General features: G+C 43.2%; 1 protein-coding gene across 4 annotated transcripts in view; it reads right to left on the bottom strand.

Moving 5' to 3' along the window:
• CAP2 (cyclase associated actin cytoskeleton regulatory protein 2) overlaps positions 1-16057 on the bottom strand; it is a 157628-nt gene that overhangs the window by 84035 nt on the left and 57536 nt on the right. For 3 of the 4 annotated variants that reach the window (XM_060614737.3, XM_060614738.3, XM_081795698.1), the window contains exon 4: positions 12791-12868. The exons of the other annotated variant lie outside the window; for it this stretch is intronic. In XM_060614737.3, coding sequence (XP_060470720.3) covers positions 12791-12868 — 78 coding nt within the window. The remainder of the gene's footprint in view (positions 1-12790; positions 12869-16057) is intronic. 4 annotated transcript variants of the gene reach the window in all.

The raw sequence follows: 16057 nt of genomic DNA on the forward strand, positions 1-16057 counted from the left end.
CAGGGCTCTGTGCTGACAGTGCGGAACCTGCTTGGGATTTTCTCTTTCTCTGCCCCTCCCTTGCTTGTGCTCTCTTTCCCTCTTAAAATAAATAGACATTTAAAAAAAAAAAAAAAGAAAGAAAGAAAACACTAGTCCTCGAAGCAGCTGATCTGCCAAAATCTGACAAGAACATTTTGTTCTTGTTTCATTTATGAAAAGAAGTAATCATCAAAGGAGAAGCATATTCTCTAGGTATTTGCCACTGGAAACCTAAATAAATATTAAGCTGCAGTGGGGGAAACAATGTGGGGAAGGTAAGGAAAAAAGCTTGTGTGTGTTTTCTTCTCTCCAAGATTGGGAAAAGAAGCTGCCTCTCTTGCTCAAGTTAGGAGGTGAGAGAGGCTGTAAAGCGGTGAATTTGGGTCTATTATTCTGGCAGGGTTGACTCGCTCCTGCTCAAAATTTACGTTTTACAATCTCTGGAGGGCACAGCACATTTCAATCAGCGTGTGCAGTAAGTAGCTTGTTTTCTCGGACATTTTATTCTGGATTATCTGTGGTGAGGGTACTTAGGGAAGTGTCTGCATTTTCAATTAAGAGCTAACTATACAAATTAAAAGTCCTGCACGGCGAGGCTTAAATCTAGCCCTCCCTGGTCGGTGCACATAAACACTAATATCAAATGATGGTTTCTGTCATGTGATCCGTCCCCCAGCACATACAAATATAGAACATGACCATAAAAAGTAACGGACCATGCCCTCTGCTAAGTAATTTATGCCGGCGGATCTAGGCTAGAATGCCAGCTGCAGTTACCTTCTCCCGGTCTGCTGTGTTCACACGTACGGCTTTGTACAGATGGACAGAATCTATGTCCTGCAAACAGGGCCCGAGTTAAGGCTACCGAAACCGCAAGCAAATGGTAAATGTGACGGCCGACACACGTGTGGCTTTTAAAAAAGATTTGTGGAATGACTCCACTGCCTGTCTTTAAATTAATTTCTGACTCAGGTCCTACAAGAAAAACTTGCGGCCTTTCCAATCTTTTTTATTTTTTTTATTTTTTGCGGTGGCTTTATGGTGACTAGCAACCAAATATTTAGCTTCGCAATGGAGAATGATAAACAGTCAGTAACTATTTTATTAAAGATGCAAAGTGATCCTAATGTTTGAGTAAATGGAGAACGAAAAATTCCCTGGTCATATTCTAGCCTTTGCGGAGAATTTGCCTTCAAGGCAGTCTGGAATGGAACAAACTTCGTATGAAATAGTTGATAAAACAAAGGACGTTATCCTTCTTTATTAACCTTTACCCCTCGGATAATCCCCCAAATCCCTTGTGTGTGAAAACTACCTCACTTCCTTTGGGCAGTCATTCATTATCTAATTCAAGTCTTACACAAAGAGAGATGAGCTAATGTGCCTTATCAGATTAAAAAAAAAAAGTCACCACGAGTGATGGCCAACAGGACAGGATCTTAGCAAATCCTTTCTGCCTCCAAAGTCCTGGGTTGCTAAATACCTTTAAAGCTACTAACCCACGGTCACAGCTCACAGGCCCTTTGACAGCTTTATGTTCCTAAAACAAACAGTCTGGGCAGAAGAATGACAGAATTACCCTCCTTTCTGATTATCTTCCTCTCTGCATCCTGATAAACTAATGATTAGCTTTCCTGTTGGCATTCAGCACTGACTGGGTAGCTTCAGGCTGTCAACTCAAGCAGACCCTGATGGTATCACACAATCTTCTTCCTCTCCTTCCTTCCCTGGTGCTTTATTTTTCGTGAACCAGCATTATTCTCCAGCCTTCCCACCCTAGCCAGGGGGTAATTTCCAGGGTAATTTTCTTGCCATGGAAAGGCGCACACGGAAAGCAAAGGCTTCTTTCGGCCCCCACTTCTCCACCTACACCGCACGGATCTACTCAGAAGGCTGCTGGTTACACACGGGCAATCCTGCAGGTATCAGGAAGCAATCAGTCTTACCCGCTCTTCACAGACTGTTCTTGAGCACAGGTTTTAGTTGGGCCTAAGTCTATGTACGCTTCTCCCGAAATTAAAAGCATATATGTATTGCCTTTGGTTGCCTTTGTGTCAGTAGTTTAGGCAGAACCAGTCCATTTAGTAATATCAGTAAGAGCAGAAACTTGTGCATATTTATGAAGTGTGAATACAGAGTTAATTCGGAAAAGGCTATAAAGTGGGCCGCTGGTTCGATGCTAATGGGCTACTCCTCCAGATCGCCGGGAAACACCAGTACTAAACGAAAACATAACTATGATACAAAGGATACAAACTTTTTATCTTTTATTTCTCTTCTCTTTTTTTCAGGATAAATGTGGAATCACATATTTAAAAAATCCACTTAAAATACTTGCTTGGCACATATTCACAATAGTTACTTAGCAGAATATTTTCTTGATGTCTTGATTTCTAAACGTCCTCAGGGAAAAAAAAAACACTTTTTAAAAAAATACTTTAAAGCAGGCATTCATTTTACATTAGGGCCAGAATTCTTTTATTGCATTATGTTATCTGTCATATGCCCCCTCACAAGAGAACTTAGCAGTGCTAATCATGGCCAAATCTCTCAAGAAAATTCAGCAACCCCAGCGACGCGGTGACATTTTCTGGGCATGGACTTAGGCAACACTTGGGAGTTTGGCTTTGTTTGCTTTTCCTTTACAATTTCCAGACCTGCCACCCGCACTACCTAAATTACCCAAGGCATGCTCTGAGATCAAAGTCACAAAACGGTTTTGTCTGGCATTTTAAAATATTGGACAATAACTCTACACCATGTAGTTATTATGGTAAAACACAACAGAAGCAACCAGGATTAAATCATTCTAGTTAAAAAAAAAAACAAAAAACGTTTAAGGGGCGCCTGGGCGGCTCAGTCGGTTGAGCGTCCGACTTCAGCTCAAGTCATGATCTCACAGTTGATGAGTTTGAGCACCGAGTTGGGCTCTGTGCTGACAGCTCAGAGCCTGGAGCCTTCCTTGGATTCTGTGTCTCCCTCTCTCTCTGCCCCTCCCCTGCTCATGGTCCGTCTCTCTCTCAAAAATAAACATAAAAAAAAAAAAAACCTTTAAGATATTTGTATACGTGTATCTATGTCTGTATCTCTCTCTCTATATATATCCAGATAAAATAAAAACAAATTCAGCTGTTGGATCTGAAGGTTTTCTTGTCTTTCTCTGGATGGTTCCTGGGGGATTAATTTGGAAAAACCCAAAGGAGTGTTTAGAAAGACAATATTTTCTCATGAGACAGACCTCACGTTAGCCAAACCAAGTTACCCACACAGACTGGCTAGACGTTCACCACACCTGAGGATACGTTCTTCCCAGCATACAGGTTGATGACATTTCCCAGCATCCCTTGCAACTAGGAATGGCCGCAGAACTGAATGAAGGTGGAGGTGATATATGCCACTTCCAGGCCTGGCCCATCAAACCTTCCTGGGAATGATCCAGCCTTCTCGTTCCCAATTCAATGGCTGAGGATGTAGAGGAGGTGGGACAAGATGAAAAAAGCCTGGTTCCCTGAATGACCTTGACTGTCAGCCAAACCCACCAGAGCAGACCTTACTGAGCAAGGAGAAAATGTCTACTATGGTACGCCTCTGAGATCTGGGGACTATTTCCTAAAGCAGTTGGACGCCCCTAACGCTGAATTCTTCTATTCAGTCACCTGACACTCCCATGCTTTTTCTCATTTAATCCTCACATTAGCTCTCTGAGGTAGGAACTATTATCCCCACTTTATTTTTTGTTGTTGTTTTTTAAGTAGGTTCCACACCCAATGTGGGGCTCAAACTCATGGCCCCCAGATCGAGAGTCACATGCTCTCCTGACTGAACCAGCCAGGTGACCCTCCCATTTTAAAGATAAGGAAACACGGGCTGAGTTTAACTGTCTTTCCCCAGGCAGGCAACTTACACGAGTTGGTTTGGTTGGAATGGCTCTCTGTAAATGTACTGGGGACTTTACCAGATTAATTTGCCAGTGGTCACTCAGAAAAAGAGAGAAGATTCTCCAATTTAAGGAGACTCTGATAAATTTGTTTTTCTTGCATTTGGATTTGCAGAGCCAATGAGTAGATCCAAGTCCAAAGTTTCTATTCCTGATGACCCTCACAAATTAGGATGTTTTATAAAAGTCTCAAGTATATTTGTGCCTAGTAGTAATCTCGATCTATCATGCACCAAGCAATTATGTAAAGTCCTAAGGTTACTGCCATTAAGCTTTCTTGTTTAGTTTAAGATGAACAAATTATTAATAAACTCTAATGCTCCATGCAAAATCTGTTAAATGGGTACTTTGAGGAGACCACTGTGCAGGAGCATGTGCATTCACTCATAGATGGGAGGGATGGCCGCCTCTCATCTCCCTCCTCTTCTAATTTCCAGACTATGTGAGCAATGAAAGGACAATCAGTTTTAGAGTCCTGCTCAATACACAGGACGGTACTATTTCCTTTTAAAATGCAAGTCCAGATAGAGACAGAAAAGAAGAGCGAGTAGAAGAAACTTTTCTCTCTCTCTCTCTTCTGGAAGAACAAAAAACCCAGACTTCCTGGTCTTTTCAATAGAATAAAATCCACGGTGGCAGTCAGTGACCATAAATCATCTTCCCTGAACTTGGAACTTAGGATTAATATTTTTTCTCCATGTACTGGTGCACATGAATTCTATTTGAACACACACACATACATGTGCACATGTGTATGCGCACACGTGCACGCACACGCACACACACGCACACACACACTTCATTTCACTGTCAGGTCTTGGCAGCATGAGAAATGTTGGAGAAGATATGGAAAGTATATGTGGGGGGGGAACAAGAATGCCTACTGTAATTGCCCACGGCAGGTGCAATTCACCATGCTGAAGCTTCCTCTCTGCTCCTGCAAATTAACTGGGGCTAGAGGTAGTGGGCCCTGGAGGGAAACCTCTTGGGAACCCCGTGGCGACAGCCTTCCTTGGGGGTGATGCCCATACCTGGCTTCAGGAGCACTGGTCTACTGGAGATTACATTTTCAGCACAGGGCAGAGTTTTGGGGTCTCCTAGGGTGGATGATTAAAGATCAGGTTTCACATCTCTCCCAGGTGATGTGAGATATTTCAATGCCAAAAAACACGTGTTTCACCTCTCCCTATTCAAGCGAACATTTCCTACATTTTATTTTACTTTTTTTAATGTTTATTTTTGAGAGACAGCGAGCGAGAGCAGGGGAGGGGCAGAGAGAGAGGGAGAGAGAGAATCCCAAGCAGACTCTGCATTATCAGCGCAGAGCCTGATGTGGGGCTCGAACTCATGAACTGTGAGATCATGACCTGACCTGAAATCCAGAGTCAGATGCTTAACGGACTAGCCACCCAGGCGCCCCTACAGTTGTATTCTGACATGAAACTCCTATAAATGATGTGCAGGGTGGCTCTTCTTGTACGCAGTATCTGTGAAAAGGACTCTGCATGGTGAGAGGGGTTCCAAAGGGAACAGGGCCCAAGCCTAGGTCCGGTGCCCAGGTCATTAACATGTCACTGAACTTCATTTTTCATGCTGATGGGTTAGAAATAACTCATTTTCCCTGTAACCGCCTGTTGTAAAAATAAACGCATAGTTGAGCGTTCCAAGTTGCCTTGAAAAATTCTGCACTTACGGAACGGGGGCTTGGTCATTTTCCATGTGAGAATCCTTTCCTCAACTGGGAAAAAGCCAGGCTTGATAAATTGTCACTCAAATTCCTAGACAAAAATACTGTAAGGACTAGGCCATTCTTCCGCCTAAAGATTATTTTTGTAAATTACAACAAGGAGAGAGAAGAAAAGCATGAGATGTTCTGCCCATGTTTTAGAACTTGTTCTGTATCATGAGTGTTGGAATAGGTCAATGAGAGGAAGGCTTTCAAAGTGCGAGATGTGATGAGCCGTCACATTAGTCCTTCATGAAATCAGTTCAGTAGGTCCACAGAAGGGACTAGAAGAAAAATATGAGAATGTGGTATACCTGGTAAGCGCGACTGTGGTTTTGTGGAACTGGGTGGTGAAACAAGATATACTTTTTTTATGGGTCAACAGTTGAAGAAAGTTTTGGAAGCCTTCATGTCGGAGAATATAAGAAACCCGTTTTTTACTCCAAAGTAAGAGAGGAAGGTTTGAAAATGGATGTTGTCATTGTCAACCGGGGCTGCAGACACACCTCTTACCCTGCTTCTCCCAGACAGAAGGAGGGGTGAGTGTGGATGGATTAGGGTGCAGGTAGGGAAGAGAAAGCAAACGGTAGGGAGGCATCATGCTTTGGTTTGTGGCTCACAGTCTTATTTAAGAACCTGATTAATTATTTTAAAGTCTGGCAAGAAGAAGGGAATGGAGGCAATCTCTATTAGTTTTCTATGGCTGCATAACAAATTACTACAAAGTCAGTGGCTTAAAACCACATCCGTGTATCACCTCACAGTGTCTTCAGGTCAGAAATCTAGGCAAGGTCAAGCCAGATTCTCTGATCAGGGTGTCAGGGCTGAATCAAGGTGTCAGCAGTGTTCCATCTTCAGCTTGGGGTCCCCTCCAGGGCTCACATGGGTTGTTGGAGAGATTGATCCCTGTTTCACTGCTGGCCATTGGCAGGGGTCCCTCTCAGCATCTAGAGGCTGCCCCTCTGACAACTCGGTAGCTCAGGCTTTAGAGCCAGCAGGAGAGTCTCTCTCCAGCCACCAGGACGGTCTTGGGTGACATAACAATCGCAGGAGTGATACCCCATCTCCCTGCTCATAACTTAATCAAAGTAATGCTACCCCACATCTTCACAGATGCCACCTACATTCTAGAGGAGGAGATTATACTGGGAGTGCCCTTCAGACAGTGGGGATCTTAGGGCCATCTTGGAATTCTGCATACCACAGCCTCCTGATAGTTACAATCCACATAAAGCAACAACCATCAAGCATCTCGAACAGCCTAAAAGAAATGTGCACGTCTGCATTTTCCAACCTGGTGTGTCAGCCTTCTGCAGGACATGAATACATGTCCCTCTTCAAAAAGCCTCCACGGTCAGGGCGCCTGGGTAGCTCAGGCAGTTAAGCATCTGACTTCGGCTCAGGTCATGATCTCAGTTTATGGATTTGAGCCCCACAACGGGCTGTCAGTGCAGAGCCCGTTTCAGATCCTCCCTCCCCCTCTCTCTCTGCCTCTCCCCCACTCGTGCTCTCTCAAAAATAAATAAACATTAAAAAAAAAAAAAAAAAGAGCCTCCACGGTCAATTTAGTTTGGGAAAAATGTGGGTTTAATAACATTTAACATATTTCTTTACTGAACAGAATATGGGATTTCCCCAAACATCTTTAACCCTGAAAATATTTTTCGGGTTTGTGCTAACTCAATTCACCACATTATTAATATTAATATGGCTGTAATACTACTATTATACTAGAAAGAGTTGTATTATTGTTCTTGTATTATTGTTTTATTCCCTCTGTGATGCCTTTCCTGATCACCTTTGTCTATGAGATCCTTCTTCTCTAGATTTTGGTAACACTAATGGTTTACCTTGCTTGATTGGCAGTTTGCTTACAATTGAGAAATATAAAATACTTGTCGATGGTCACCCCCTACTAAATTTAGTCTCTTTGAAGGCCAGAACTCTGGCTTAAGGCCCCAGTGTAGAGCATTGGAGACAGCTGTGCTGGGAAGCATGGTGGCTGAGATTTCTGGGGACCTGAGTTATCTGTGGGTAATTTATCAGCTTAGGGACTAATGAGCAAACCTGTTACCCTCTCTCTGAACCTCTCCTGGATCCCCTTTAAACTGAAAGTGTTGCAAGAGATGATCTCTGAGGTCGCTTCGCACTGAATAATCTGTATCTGCCTGTCTCCAAGCCCTGCCCCATCACATGGGTATCTTTATGGTGCCTGGCCCACGGGTATGCACTTCAAAAAAATATGTTTGTTGACTGAATACTTTTGAACTTACATTGTTATGGGTTCCTGTATTTTATCAGTGCTCTTCTGTGTTCTAGGATGTTGCTAGCTTCCAGCTGGCCGGGATGCTTACCTGGTCTTGTGCATCTAGCTTATACAAGCCTCAGGCCACAACTGACCTAATGTAGCTCTGACCTTGTGCTATGCTTCTGTAACATAGGTGGTCTTCTTCATTAACGGGGATGGAAGGCAACCCCCTGGGAGGTGCACCTGTCATAAAATATCTTCTTTCCCAATGCCTGAATCTCCTGTTAAAGATTCATTCTCTACCCTTTTCTCTTAGAGCTCTATTACAACTCTAAAGAAATAAATACAGGAGTTATTATTTAGTAACTCATTCAGTAAGAAGTAAGCTGCCTTGTAATAGGCATGTAGTGGGCACGAAAGAAACCTCTGCTGTTGTGAGCCCCTAGGATGTTGGAGATGTTTGTTACGGCAGCATAACACCATCTGCTTCGATGCAGAAATGTCAGGAGGAAAGCACAGGGGGTTGACAATTGATTGCTAGGGGATTTTGTGCTTGTGGGGATTTTAGGTGGCGACATCTAATGCTGCACACAGTTTATTAGCAACAGACCAACAGCATTAGCGTCACCAGGAGCTGACTAGAAATGCAGACTCTCGGGCCCTGCCCCAGACCTACTGAACCAGACTCTGTACCTCCAGGTGATTCAAGTGAAGATTAAAGTTTTGAGAATCAGTGGCCTAGAGGCAACTGGAAATGAGAGTCTGAAGCACCTGAAATAAATCTGAGCTAGAGGTGTAACTGGGTGCAATCCACATTCCACAGGTTTGTAAGTGTGGCCGGTCCCTGGACCAGCAGTATCGCCATCACACGGAAACCCTTTTTTGTTTTTTGTTTGTTTTTGAGAGATAGGGCCTGAGTGGGGGTGCGGCAGAGGGAGAGGGAGAGGGAGAGGGAGAGGGAGAGGGAGAGGGAGAGGGAGAGGGAGAGGGAGAGGGAGAGAGGGAGAGAGGGAGAGAGGGAGAGAGAGAGAATCTCAAGTAGGCTCCAAGCTGTCAGTGCAGAACCCGACACAGGGCTTGATCAGAGATCAAGAGTCAGACGCTTAACCACCCAGGTGCCCCATGTAGGAACTTTATTTCAGAAATGCAGATTCTTGGGCCTCAACCAAGATCTACTGACTCAGAAACTGTAAAAGGGGCCCAGAAACCAGTGTTTTAACAACCCTGGATATGAGTCTCATACACACCGAAGTTTGGGAGCCTCTGTCACATACCAGTGAGTTGAAATAACAGTTACTAGTCTCCTGAATGAAGGGGATGGTTATCACATTGTCCCCATGAGAAAATACCACCTGTTTCGTGGTCATTTTCTTTATACTGTATCTTCTAGAAGGTACACGGGGACAATCAAGGCCTGGCTGCGGACTCTTTTTACCACGGTGATGACCTCTCAAATCTGCTTTTCTATCTGGTGGACGTACTAGGACAAAGCTGTGGGTAAAGAAGCAGAGGACAGAAAGGGAGGGGACATCAAACAACTGCTTTGCCTTGTGCCTCCTTGATCCTGCTGGGCCTTATGGCACTTGAAGTGCTGTGATGAGTGCTACAGAAAACACTTCCTGGGAGGGAGTCCCCTGGAACAGATCCAGGCCTCCCCCCTTTTACCAAGAATGCGAGAGAGGGGCGCCTGGGTGGCTCAGTCGGTTGGGTGTCCAACTTCGACTCAGGTCATGATCTCATGGTTCGTGGGTTTGAGCCCCGCGTCGGGCTCTGTGCTGACAGCTCAGAGCCTGGAGGCTGCTTCGGATACTGTGTCTCCCTCTCTCTCTCTGCCCCTCCTTGCTCAAGCTCTTTGTCTCAAAAATAAATAAAAACATGATAATAATAACAAAAAAGAATGCAGTAGAGTAAGAACGGGAACCCCAGCTGTCATTCCCAATGGTCTGCACAGCCACATGCTAACCCATACACATCCCTGACTGCAGCTCACTTTGGGATGCCACGGTTCTACAGCACTCATTCATTCCTTAACTTGTTCCGTAACTTGTTCACTTTGTGCAGTATTTAATGGGTGACTTTTACGTGCAAGGCCCACGAGGCCCATGGAGAGGTCTCTTGTGTTTAGAAAAGGGACTGGGGGGAAGGCGGCACCAGCCAGGAAGGTCATGGCTCTTCCCTGCACCTGAGACTCCCAGGGATGCACCAAACTGGCCTCTCCTCCTACTTCAATCACAGAAAAGCCGGGCTAAGGCCGCATCTAGAATGCAGCGCACTGTGACCTTCTAGTTTCACTGTTCCCTTTTGCAAAGGAGGGGGTGGGAAAGCAGGGATCGAGGAGGCCAGGGAGGAAAATGCATCCACAGCAGAACACACAGTATCTCCATCCTTACAAAGCTGCCTGCCTAGGGCTGTGCGCTAACTCCCCATTTCACAGGAGGGGAGTGATACGGCCATCCGTGGTGGGGCGGTGGGGATGGCTGGCCACTCTGGCTGCAAGTTCAAATCACCTGATAAGCCCAGAAAATGCTCAAGGCCAAGACCAGTCCTTGAACCACTTAAACCAGACCTTCTTGAAGTGAGATCCAGGCGCTGGTATTAAAAAAAAAAATGTTCTGGGTGATGCCACTGCACAGGTGGGGCTGGGAACCGCTTCTCCAGGGAGGGTCGGGGGTCTTGCCCCTTTATGGAGCTGAGAGCTTCCTCCCCTGAAAGTCAAAGTCCCAGTTTCTCAGGATTCTCAGCAAAACTTTTTCAATTTCAAGAGTTTGTTTTAGAGTTCAAAGGGAGCTATTCAATTTAAGCTATTGTATTAAAATGACCATCCAATTATCTTCTATATTTTTAATTTTTTTATTTTGTGAGAGAAAGAGCATGGGTGTGCATGAGGGAGGGGCAGATGGGGGGAGAGAGAGAGAAAGACAGAGAGAGAGAGAGAGAGAGAGAGAGAGAGAGAGAGACGCTGACAGGGCTTGATCCTACCACCCTGGGATCACGATATGAGCCGTAATCAAGAGTCGGATGCTCAACCTACTGAGCCACCCAGGTGTCCCTTTTATATTTATATGGTTGTCACCAAACTTCTGATGCAGAATATTTAGTGAAAAGAACAATTCTTATTTTTTTCTTGTTTAACAATGTATGCTGGTCATAGATCTATTTTTGTTTTTTTGTGTTTTTTGTTTTTTTGTTTTTTTTTTTTTTGAGAGAGGGCACAATGAGCAAAGGGCAGAAAGAGAGAGAGAGAGAATTCCAGGAGGGGCAGAGGGAGAAAGATAGATGGAGGAGGGGAGAGATAGAGACAGAGAAGTGGGGCTCACCCGATTCGGGGCTGGAGCTCACCTGGTGTGGGACTTGAACTCACAAACCGTGAGATCACGACCTGAGCCAAAGTCAGATGCTGAAAGACTGTAGATCTATTTTTAATGAATAATTTCATTCACTACACAATCAATATGGCCAGAACATTGTTATTACGAATCCTTGGTAGAGAGCGCGATGTTATTTACATGAGACAATGTCTGTGGTTTGGGCGGGGTGGGGAGGCGGTGCTGGGTTTAGAATGTGGTAAATTCAAAATGGCCTGGGGAATGAGAAGGAGCCCTTCCAGCCATCACTTTGCTCTTCACATCCGCTATTATGTTTTTTTAATTTTTAATATTTATTTATTTTTGAGAGAGAGCGCGAGAGAGTGCAAGCATGAGTGGGGAAGGGGCAGAGAGAGAGGAAGACACAGAATCTGAAGCAGGCTCCAGGCTCTGAGCTGTCAGCACAGAGCCTGAGCGTGGCTGGAACCTGCGAACTGTGAGATCATAACCTGAGCAGAAGTTGGATGATTAACCAACTGAGCCACCCAGGCGCCCCACATCCACTATTATTTTTATATGAAAGTTTACTCTGGGCCTTATGTAGCAATGTGATGTTAGGTTAAAAGTTGTTAGAGACTGCACTGACATTCCCTAACTATATCCCTACACAATACATTTCAGAAGCGTTGACAGCCTATATCTATGCCAACTATGAAATCAAAGGTAATCGAATTCATACAGGCAATTTATAGATGATGACAGATGTGAACAGGTTTGATAACAAAGTAGCACAAAATACGAACTAAAAATCAGTGGTAAAGTCTTTCTTAGTTAATAAAACGGTTGTGAGACTGGCAAAAAGAATAGGCCCTCTTCTATGGCTAATATTCTATGGTGTGTGTCTGTCTATCTATCTATCTGGTTATCTACCTGATCACATCTTGTTTTTTTTAATGTTTATTCATTTTTGAGAGAGAGAGAGACAGAGAGAGAGAGAGACAGAGAGAGAGAGAGAGTGCAAGCTGGAGAGAGGCAGAGAGAGAGCGAGACCCAGAATCCGAAGCAGGCTCCAGGCTCTGAGCTGTCAGCACAGAGCCTGACGCGGGGCTAAAACTCACGAACCATGAGATCACGACCTGAGCTGAAGTCAGACGCTTAACCGACTGAGCCACCCAGGCACCCCTGATCACGGTGAGACAGGGTAACTACATTTATCCGGGTGATGTGCAGAATTGTCAATTCACTATGTTATACACCTGAAACTAATATAACATTGTATGTGTCAACTACATTTCAATCAAAGAAAAAGAAGAGGCTACAGAAGACATAAAGAGATTGCCCTTTTAACCTGGTGATGTCAATTGTAATAGTATGAATTTGGCCATGAAAAGATTATGAAGCCAGAAGAAATGTTCCACGCCAGAGACAGACCTATATGCTACACTTCTCACTCTGGGGATGTCTCTCAGAGTAAATGGTTCTGCTGCCTCCTTGTTGTCTGTCTTACACTAACCATTCCCTAGGCCGCCTTGCCTCTCGAAATACACTCTCACCTCTTGGGGTTGTTGGTACTGAGAGGCCATCAGAAGGAAAGCCCGCTGGGCCTGGAAAGCACTATGCACCATTTCCGCCTGGGAACAAAGAGAAAGAGGCAAGTTTAGATGTTTGAGCTTCAACACACAGTTACCATATAATCCAGCAATTCCATCCCTAGGTATAAACCTCCAAAATGAAAACATATGTCCCCATAAAAACTTGCTAATGAATGTTCACAGCAGCATTCTTCATGATAGCCAAGATGTAGAAACAACCAGAACGTTCATCAAGTGATGAATGGCTAAACGAAATGTGATATATCCGTACAATGGACATTACTCGGCATTAAAAAGAGATGAAATGCTGATACATGCTACAATGTGGGTGAACCTTAAAAACATGCTGAGCGAAGGAAGCCAGTCAGAAAGACCACATTTGTATGATTCCATTGATATGAAATGTCCAGAATAAGCAAATCTAGAGAGACAGAAAGGACATTCGCAGTTGCCCGGGGCTGTGGGAGAGAGGAATGGAGGTTTCTTTTGGGGGTGATGCTGGAATCACATAGTGCTGATGGTTTCACAACTTGGGGAGTACAGTAAAAGCCACTGAACTGTTCACCCTGAAAGAGTGAATATTATTACGTGTCAATGACATCCCAATAAAGTTGTTAAAAAATGTCCGAGTCCCAAAGTACCATCGTTTTCAAAAGGTATCTCTCCCGTCCTCATTCACGGGGTGCCCAGACCTGTGTGTTCTATGCCTTCTAGTGGAAAGAAACTTGTCCCTTAAGTCATTCCCATAAATATACGTTCCCCATGAGCCAGTGGCTTCTACAACTAACCATTAAGACATATTTGGAGGGGTCCTGGGTGGTTCAGTCGGGTAAGTGGCTGACTTCAGCTCAGGTCATGATCTCACGGTTCAAGGGTTCGAGCCCCGCGTCGGGCTCCGTGCTGACAGCTCAGAGCCTGGAGCCGGCTTCAGATTCTATGTCTCCCCCTCTCTCTACCCCTCCCCTGCTCACATTCTGTGTCTCTCCATCTCTCAATAATAAATAAACATTAAAAATTTAAAAAAAAAATTTAAAAAAGAATACCAAGAAGAAAATAATTCAAAATACTTGTATCACCTACAAATGACCATTTTTGGCAGAATGTTTCTAGGTTTTAAGAAAATGCACTGTTTTCAGAAGACAAAGTATGACTTAGAATAATTTTTAAATGCAAATAATTACAAATATTAAAGTTTAATAAAATGCCTCACGATCTAGAAATAATCCTTATTAACAACAGATGAACACCATTGTATCACCTTTTAAGATCTATATGCACAGACTTTTATAAGATGGGACCATACCCAAGGTACTATTTTTTAAGAAAAAAAGTATAAATTTTGATTATGGTTGAGCATTAGACATGAAAGAGAAAGAATTGGTAAACTTAAAAGCTTCTGCACTGTTATAATTAATATGTCCTAAATGATCATTCCAAGGTATGTGTATGTATGTATATATATATATATATATATATATATATATATATATAAAATATTAAGAGATTGGAATAATTATGTATTTGCATTTTAAATTACCTGGTATAACTGACTGACTTCTTACTGATAAAGATGAGAATATAAAGTATGTTCCTACTTTTTTTTCTATCTCTGGCTCCCTATATTTCCTATGTGTTTACTTATTTTTCTTTTGCTCTAGTTGTGACATACATATCCTATTTGTAACATTAATTCACAGACTTGAGGATCAGTTCCATGTGTAAACACACCTATGTTTCTCACCAGTCATTTTACCATGAATTCTCCGGATCTAGGTTATCTTGATAATTTTTTTGCTGGCCGAACCTAATTATCTATTCTTTTCTTCAAAAAAAGATCTCCAAGTTGCTTTTTGTTCTTCAAGTCTGGACACGTCTCCCTGTTGTCTTTATATTTTCACAGAATCTTGGCTGAATATAACCTCCTTGGGTCACTTTCTTCCTCCATTTTCAGATAGCATGGCACTGAATGTGGCAATGGAGAAACCCGAAGCCAGCTTGGTTTTTTTCTCTCTTGCAGAAAATTGGCTTTTTCTAGTTTGACACCTGGAGAATTCTTTCTTCATCCTCGGGGTTTAACAGCTTAACCACAACGCGTTTGGGTCTTGAGGATTCTGTGTTATATCTGCTGGAGTAGGCTTGGCCCTTTACTTGTTTCTAGGAGAGTTTCCTTACATCATTCAAGACGCCTCTGTTCCATTTGTTACAATCTCTGTTCAGGGACTCCATTCATCATCTTTAGATTATGAAATATTTGAGTGTCTCTGTATCTTCTAGATTCTCTCTGTCTTTAATTTCTTTGTCTTTCATCTGTATTTACTGTGATCATATGAAGTCTCTATTGTGAGTTAACAGATTTTTCAACAGGATCTCTTATATACATTCACATTTTAAATTTATATATCATTTCTGCGTGAATGTTGTTTTTGTTCTTGATTTATTACCATTCAATTTTCCTTTGCATTTCACTCTTATTCTATCACCTTGTCTTTAAGCTATTTAAAACTGTTTATACTCTTATTAAGTTCTGAGAATGTAAGTTATACTCTTATTAAGCCATTGTGAGGAATCTGTGTCTGTTCCTTACGTTTCCCTTTCTTCGAGTGTGAGCCTGTGCTTTCCCTTTGCATGCTATCCTCCTGTCTGACACACTACCTCTAGCTGTCCTGAAGGTGATTCCATGAGCCTTTTGCTACCATTTTGGGGGCTGGGTTATTTTCCCCTTCACTCAAGGGTTTGTGCTCTGTCAACTCTTTTAGAGCCCGATGGAATGCGACGAGACGGACAGCTCAGTGAGGTGATGTCCAGTCTTTGAGAATTTGGGTGCTACTCATTCTTCTGAGAATAAGTTGAGTATCTTAAACCATGATTTGCTCCACATTCCTGGGACATACACCATTCTGATGGAGTGGTCCCACAGATTTTAGATCATCCCTCCAATTCAGAACCCAGACACGAACCATCGTCTACACAGGGAAGCAGCCCTATGGTTCCCTTTTCCCTTTTATTTTCTTCTCCTGATTTCATTTCCTTTAAGGTATGTTTTTAAGGGGGTGGAGAATAGGGGCAGAGCTATGAACCAAAAGCTGCTTAGCCATCAGTTACTGAAATGTATTGCTTTCAGTTATCGCTTTCTTGTTTACTTACTATTAGTGAAATTTTTTTTTTTTTTTACCTCTTTTCTTTTTTCTTCTCTTGGCTCATCGTGGTTGTACAATTCTGATTCAGTTG

Source organism: Panthera onca, chromosome B2, assembly GCF_046562875.1.
Source record: "Panthera onca isolate mPanOnc1 chromosome B2, mPanOnc1 haplotype 2, whole genome shotgun sequence".
NCBI classification, from domain to species: Eukaryota; Metazoa; Chordata; class Mammalia; order Carnivora; family Felidae; genus Panthera; species Panthera onca.